Source organism: Exserohilum turcica (genome assembly GCF_000359705.1).
Source record: "Exserohilum turcica Et28A unplaced genomic scaffold SETTUscaffold_1, whole genome shotgun sequence".
Taxonomy (NCBI): Eukaryota; Fungi; Ascomycota; class Dothideomycetes; order Pleosporales; family Pleosporaceae; genus Exserohilum; species Exserohilum turcicum.
Window position 1 is genome coordinate 3,169,855 of NW_007359914.1, and position 7,271 is coordinate 3,177,125.

The 7,271-nt window shown below is 50.1% G+C and overlaps 2 protein-coding genes across 2 annotated transcripts; both read left to right on the forward strand.

The window, feature by feature from the left end:
• The first annotated feature begins 864 nt into the window (after positions 1 to 864).
• SETTUDRAFT_178397 (uncharacterized protein) lies at positions 865 to 3,395 on the forward strand. Its single transcript, XM_008022836.1, has 7 exons — positions 865 to 891; positions 971 to 2,052; positions 2,137 to 2,166; positions 2,228 to 2,395; positions 2,453 to 2,634; positions 2,687 to 2,784; positions 2,847 to 3,395. The coding sequence occupies exons 2-7, from the start codon at positions 1,169 to 1,171 to the stop codon at positions 3,348 to 3,350; spliced, it is 1,866 nt and encodes a 621-aa protein (XP_008021027.1). The 5' UTR covers positions 865 to 891; positions 971 to 1,168; the 3' UTR covers positions 3,351 to 3,395.
• A 1,221-nt stretch (positions 3,396 to 4,616) lies between these two features.
• On the forward strand, positions 4,617 to 5,789 carry SETTUDRAFT_86411 (glycoside hydrolase family 5 protein; the record flags this gene model as incomplete). The annotated part of the gene is made up of 3 exons (XM_008022270.1): positions 4,617 to 5,138; positions 5,193 to 5,584; positions 5,633 to 5,789. The coding sequence occupies 3 exons, from the start codon at positions 4,617 to 4,619 to the stop codon at positions 5,787 to 5,789; spliced, it is 1,071 nt and encodes a 356-aa protein (XP_008020461.1).
• Between the last annotated feature and the right edge of the window lie 1,482 nt (positions 5,790 to 7,271).

Sequence of the window (7,271 nt, forward strand, 5' to 3'; positions counted from 1 at the left end):
GTGCAACCTTTCTCCGACAAGTAAATAAACACCACGCAAGTAGACTCTATAGCTCTCTATCGAATACAACCTCTTGTATACCTCGCGATTGCTCCCCGGAGCGCAGCCCCTTACACCCAGCTTACTGATCTGCCCAGCTTACTGACCCTGCACGTTAAGCCGGTTCTATTAGTGCGCAGGCGCTAGCTGCCCGCCTTGCCCGCCGGTGCACCGCTGGAATATACATGCATGGAGTTTACTGCTTGCACCTCCTGTCTCTGCATTTCACTTCCCAGTATCAACAAAAGGCCATGTGGCGCTGTTGTGTCATGGGGAATGGCTGGTGTTGGTCTCATATGTATCAATGCACACCAGGAGCATAGGTCACGCCTGGTAGAGTCGGAAGAGCAGGTACATATAAGTGGATAGCACGTAGCTCTGCTCTCCTCTGTATTACATGCTGGATGATAGCTAGTCTGTCCTACTGTGTTGTGGATATAAACTACTTTTTCCACTCTTTTCAAGTCCCCACATTAGCCTAAAAACCTAGCAAAACTCAACCTCTGTTGGAGTGGGTATTGTGTAGCTTTTGTTTTTTGTCATTCTCAGCATACATGTAGTTGTACGTGTTAGGAGGGTTTCCTGCAATGATAGAACAGAGAGATACAGCAGGCGTTGCTTGGTTCTGCAAAGGGAATGGCGCGAGTCTTGGCCCGAGGTTGGCCCGAGGTTGGAGGCTTACTTATCTATCTCATCGGCACGGGATCGAGATGAGCGAAACCGCATCTCTGCCCTGCCCTGCCCTGCCCTGCCCTACCCAAGCCGCTGCATGCGGTATCATGGAACGCTGCGCAGTCGGCAAACAAGACACCACCAGTGATGCCCCGCGCATGCGATAGATGCTTTTCTCTTGTGAGCACAGGCCGTACATAAGTACATACATACATACGTACAACCCCCGCCCCGTCGCTAACACGTTCCCCCAACGCAGAAGACGCAATGCGACGGCTCCCTACCCTGCGCCCGATGCAGTCGCCTCAGCCTGAACTGTCTTCTTGACCGTCCAGCCAGGCGTCGCGGTCGCCCCAAGAAGAACGAGCGTCGGGCGACGGCCAGGCAAAGCCCTGCGCCCGTCCAAGCCGAGGATACTCGGCCCTCAGCGTCGCCGCCATTTCCTACACATGAGTCTATGCTGGATGAAGACGGCTCGTTCGCTGCTGCCGAGACTGTGCCATCGCTACACACGACGGATAATGTGATCGATACTCTGTACCATGATCATGGCAGCGGCAGTGGCGATGGCAACGGCCCTGGCAATGTCGATGGAAATGGCCATGGCCATGATTTGCAAGCCTTCGACATAGCTCAGCATGCCCATAGCGATGCCGACACTCTCAGCAATGACGGTGCCTGGATAGCAGCGACCGCTCTCTGCCGAGTATATTCGCACGACGAGCAGTCTTCGGGCTTGAACAGCGGGGGTCCCCAGGAAGCCGTCTCCATGTATGCCGCCGGGCCACTTGGCCGTGTCGACGGGCGGTCCATGTCAACGTCTTCCAGTAGCAACTCAACGTCTGCTCTTCAGCCCGTGGACCATTTGAGTGCCTTGGGCCTAGACATGAGTACAGCATACAGCATCCTTGACCACCTCTTTCTACAGGCGGCCAAGCATGGCCCCTTGAGCATTCTCAACGACCTACACCTCAATGCCACCATCGCCACTCAATGCTTCTTGGACAAGGCGCATCCGCGATGTCCTGTGGAGCTGACCTTGAGCTTGCTCGCCATTGCTCTGGAGCTCTACCCGGACTTGTTGCCGCGCAACATCTATGAAAACAAAGATATCATCATCGACACTCTGCGCATCGAGTTTCTCAAGCGCATTCCCACGTTGACCTGGAAAACTACCGACATCAACCATTCTCAATCACTGGCTCTTTCTCTGGCCAGTTACGCCTGGTGTCTAAATAGCCAGCTCTCTGCTATTGCTGCTCAGTGGAATGGCGTCGCACAGCTTCTTCTAAACGCGCTTGCAGCGCCTTCGCACCCAGAAACTGCTAGGCTTCATACACAGTGCGCCAACCCCCACCCACAGTTCCACAGCAGCCTTTGGTGACGTTTTCGCATCGTGAGCCCATGCTAACCAACACAATGCAGCCTTGGACAGATGATCCAGCACCAGAACATGTGCGGTTGCCCCTTCCAACCTCTGCATTGATTTTACAGCTGACCAAACTCCACGCCCAAGTGTTTTGAGGCTTGTGAATGGACGTGGCTTTGCAGCCATGGAATTTTCCGCTCCAGTCACCCCCTTGCCCAGCCAACTAGCACATACTCCTACCGACGTGCCGACCAGCGACGACTTCTTCCCTCATAGCACTTCAAGTTTCGCAAATTTGTTTCTGCCGCTATCTCCGTATGCACTTGTGCCCTGGCAGATGCTTGCCTCATGTGCTGACGCCATATAATCAAGATTGCTCGACCGGGTCTGTAAGCTTCCTAGTCAGGAGGCAACTGATGCAGCCAGCAAGATTCGTCTGCATCTTGAAGACTATTACCTCGCGTTCCCAACAAAAGCGCTCCAGTTCTCTTCCTTGACATACACCTTCCAAGCAGAAGCCATGATCTGGCTACATGGTATTTTCATGATTTCATGTGCGCGCATGTATTGATCCCGAAAAAGAATATGTGGCTAATCGCTGTGCAGATGTGGGATCCGACCCCATGCACATCTTGACCAACGTCGACTTGGTCAATCATTCCACTTTCTACTCTGCTTTCGAGCATGCTCTGCTACTTGGCGAGGTAGGCAAACTCATGCTGCACCTCAATCACCATCTTGCCATCATCCGCTAATTGTGAGGCAGGTCCTCCCCACAATCATGTCACTAGACAAGGAGCTCACAACACTGTCGCCCGCCACAGCCCATATGATGATCCTTTCTAGTGCTATATCAGCAGTGGCAATGTGGCTGTTCCACACACCCTGGGGGGAAAAGAACATGAACACATCCATGGCCGAACGAATGCCCGCTACCCTCACCACATGCGCAGAGTCACACCGTTGTGCGTTGGAGTCTCTGCAGCGCACCTCAGGACGTTACCGCAGTGAGATTCTTGATTTGGTCCACAAGTGCTTACTCGTCCTTGCTGAAGGAATGACTTTGGCCACATGGACGTCATTGCAAACAGCGACGCAAACGCTCATGTCGCAAGGCTCTGGCGCGTTGCATGGAATTCATTCAGGCCCAATCTTACCGTTGTTAGACGCCAGCAATAACGTACACTGTCGCGATGCCCTGAATACCCTCTGCGACCCTGCAGCGCGAGCTTGCCAACCTGGCTACTTTGACCTAAACATCCAGTTCTAGTGGCGTTTGCTTTGGCTCTTGTAAGATAAAATACCTATTCCAACTCTACTATCACATCTAGCTCTATAGTTATATACTTGTAGTATCGTTATAAATTCTTGAGGAATTATAAACCTCGCGCGTGTTAGGAGCCTGTTTAACTTTGTTGATGTATTATGAGAAGTGGTACCCAATTCCTCTTCGCGTTACAAAATAAAATCACAATCATAGTGCAGTACCTCCTAAAGGTCTGAAACAAACGGTTTCTTGAAGTAGATTGCAAACAATGTCACTAGGAATCCGCGTTCCGGAGTTCCGTAAACAAGATAACCCATGACTGCTATAATTTTGTTGAAACCTAGTGGAGACCGCTTCGGCATTATCGATGTGTGTCAATTGGTGTTCGTATTAACCGTTCGGGGTGGATCGACGGCCCGGCAGTTTAACCAAGCGTCAAACCTTGATGCTTGGTCGAAGCTTGAATTGGAAACCTGCGGAGCCAATCATGAAGTAAATAAAGTCCAATAAGGGCGTCAATCGACGAGTTGTCGTTGTCGGATGTAGCCATCGCACGGTCAATCTGCAAGACGACCAATACGTGCTACATTTGGAGATGCATGCAAAGTTTCTTTTGACTCGTTTGTACCAGTAGGCCTTTGCACGGATAATTTGCAATACCCCAGATTTCAGCCACGTTTTTTGAAGCTTACCAGTCTGGAGGCGCTAGCAGTTTCAATGTGGCAACCTCGTGATCTCAGTTACAACCCATGCCTATATTTGGGAAGATTCCTTCCAGATTGCGACTAATGCATGTCCGAGGTTAATCAATTCACGGCTTCGAAGCTTCACAAAGCCTAGCCAAGCTTCTCAAGCGCAGCCTTCGCGTGTTTACCTTGCATGCCTTGCATAATATACGACCTAGTGGCCTCCACCAGGGTCGGAGTCCAATAGAAAAGACAGGACTCTGGACCTGTTGTACCTGACAATCTTATGGTGCCCACATTGGGCTCGTCGATTGCTCAACCTGGCTAGAAACCAATCTACCGGTGGTTTACTTAGACAGATCAGAAGATGAATGCACTTCGCAACGTGATGCGACGCCCCGCTCGCTCAAAGTACGCGTAGCACAGCCGCGGGCCTAGTGGCGGCATACCATGGAAAAGGCCGCATCGCTGTATGTCAGTATAAAAGGCTCCTGACTTCCCTCAAGCAGCAACTCCAGGCTTCCACTTGTTCCGCACTTCTTCAATCATTCATTTTCGACCAGAGGTTCTGAACCAGGAAATCATGAAGGCTACGTTGATCACCGCCCTCGCCGGATCCACCTTGGTGGCTGCTGCCCCCACCAATGTTTCACCACGAGCTTCCAAGGTCATGTACGCAGGTATCAACATGGCTGGGTTTGATTTTGGCTGCACCACCGATGGCAGCTGTGCTTTGACCGGAACCAACAAGCCGTACAACTTCATCAGTGGCGGTACAGGAATCGGCCAAATGAACCACTTTGTGAAGGATGACACTCTCAACGCCTTCCGTCTGCCTGTTGGATGGCAGTTCCTGCTTAACAACCAACTTGGTGGTAAGCTGGACTCCAATAACGCCGCCCAGTACGATACCCTTGTCCAGGGTTGCTTGAATTCCGGTGCCAAATTATGTATTCTCGACTTACACAACTACGCACGATGGAATGGTCAGATTATAGGTCAGGGCGGGCCAGCCGATGCGCAGTTGGCGGACGTGTGGAAGCAGCTTGCCCAGAAGTACGGCAGTCATTCCCAGATTGCCTTTGGTGTCATGAACGAACCCCATGTAAGTTGCTGTACACGCGCCTTCAATATTCCTTCAGCTGATGATGTTTCACAGGATATTCCAGACATTAAACGCTGGGCCACCACTGTTCAGGCTGTTGTGACCGCGATTCGCAATGCAGGTGCCCAGAACAACCTCATCCTGCTACCCGGCCAGGGTTACACCAGCGCAGAAACCTTTGTCTCTTCTGGCTCTGCAGCTGCTCTGAATAACGTAAAGAACCCGAATGGTTCTAAGGATAACCTTATCATGGACGTGCATAAGTATCTTGATAGCGACAACTCTGGCACGCACACGGAGTGCGTCAAGAACAGCATCGACACTGCCTTCCAGCCGCTTGCTACTTGGCTGAGGCAGAATGGTCGCAAAGCCTTTTTGTCTGAGACTGGTGGTGGAAATACCGCCAGCTGCGCACAGTATCTGTGCCAGGAGCTTAAGTTTTTGAAGTAAGCTCTCCTAAGATATGACAAAAGTACTCTTGCTAACTCTCGTAGCTCAAACTCGGACGTTTACCTCGGATACACAGCCTGGGCTGCGGGTGGCTTTGATGCTTCATACGAGCTTACTGGAACCCCCACCCAGAGTGGTGGTCAATGGAAAGATACTTCATTGGTTTCTACTTGCATTGTTGGCGCATGGAAAGGCCAATAGATAATTCCCTTTTCACTATCAAGGTTAACAAGCATTGCGGAAATTTCGGGAATAGGAACCAGTTTGTAAGAAAACTACATTATTCTATATGTATATATTAGGGTAGAAGACATTTTGCTAGATTCTGCGTAGCTATACTATGTTCACAACATCACCTAAACAGGTTGCAAATAGGGAAGACCCCTAACAATCTTTATGTAGTGAAAAAGAAGTTAACATTATTTACTAAATGAATTACTGTACATAAACTGTTTGTCTAAGCCTTGAATGTACAGCTTGGCGAAAAACCTCTAAAGTTTGAATCAATACCTGGCATTTAGAATATACATTACACGTCAATAACACTAAGCCGCTTTAGCAGATAATAAAGCTAGAATGGCTAGAACAGGCAGAGCAGCGTGGCAACGGCTGGTACAGCTCAAGCCACGGCATAAGGAGCAAAACCTATACCCTTTAGCTCTATCATAGGCTATAGGAATTTTTATACTAGTACTTACTCTTTCTAGTATCGAATCCTCTTTTACTAAGAGACAAGGTAGTTAGCTAATATTTGTTTTCTAAGCACTAATAAGACTATGTAGGTAGGTTATAGAGAGATGTAGTCGGAGGCACAAATAAGAGAGTAGAGGTTCTAGCTAACGTGTTTTATCAGTAAGCGGCCCACATCAGTAAGTGGCCCACCCCACCAAACCTGACGCGACGCTCTACTCAATTGCTCTACAGCAACTTAATAAAATTAAATTAAATTAAAAGATATTATTCTTTATCTAGCTTTACATGAAGTCCGAGTATGTCCTTGAACGTGGCACTTCGTGCACGTTGGCAGCGCGCGCTGACGTCGCTCGCCAGTCTGGTTCTAGTCACCCCCCATTACTACCCTTTCTGCCTCTGCAATGATCTGCTGAGCCTGTTAGACCTGGAGCACCCCACTAGAAGCGATATATTGACGCTGCCGCTCTTGCTTTTGTCGTTGGCGCTAGTTTTCTTTACGTAGCTTCTTAATTTCCTCTATAAGTATTGTTACTGTTTACATTGCAAGCTGAGCGCTTTTAGCAAGCTGGCGTATCATAACGCTTGTTGGGCTCTCTGATCTCCGGCGTAGCCGCTCTTGGAGATAGCGCACCTTCTGCTGAAGCTCTGCTACTGTTTGTGGCGTCTCTGTCTGCGCTGCTGCTGTCTGCATAGCGGCGTTATTGTCTGTAGTTGTCTGTGGTGGAGACGGTGTCCTAGCCACTGTAAGCGACGATAGGACGCGATCTGGACAAGGAGGGACAAGGCCTGTCGCCTGGAAGCCTGCCTGGATGTTCTGCTGCGTGAATACTGTTGGCCGGATCTGTTGATAGACTGTAAGGAAGTCTATCTTGTCAATGTGGTAGACGCCTTGGCGGGCGAGGCTTCTCGATCTCACGTCCGTACGCCCGCTTGAGCGGCGAGAAGCAGCTTACATCAAGCGGCTGGAGAAGATGCGACGTGTGAGGCGGC

What these genes read in the sequence shown, in the direction of transcription:
- SETTUDRAFT_178397 (XM_008022836.1), top strand. Translation starts at nt 1,169, where the DNA reads ATGCTGGATGAAGACGGCTCGTTCGCTGCTGCCGAGACTGTGCCATCG. An exon ending in ACTGCTAGGCTTCATACACA is followed by an intron (nt 2,053 to 2,136) that starts GTGCGCCAACCC and finishes AACACAATGCAG; the next exon opens with CCTTGGACAGATGATCCAGC. An exon ending in TGGTATTTTCATGATTTCAT is followed by an intron (nt 2,635 to 2,686) that starts GTGCGCGCATGT and finishes ATCGCTGTGCAG; the next exon opens with ATGTGGGATCCGACCCCATG.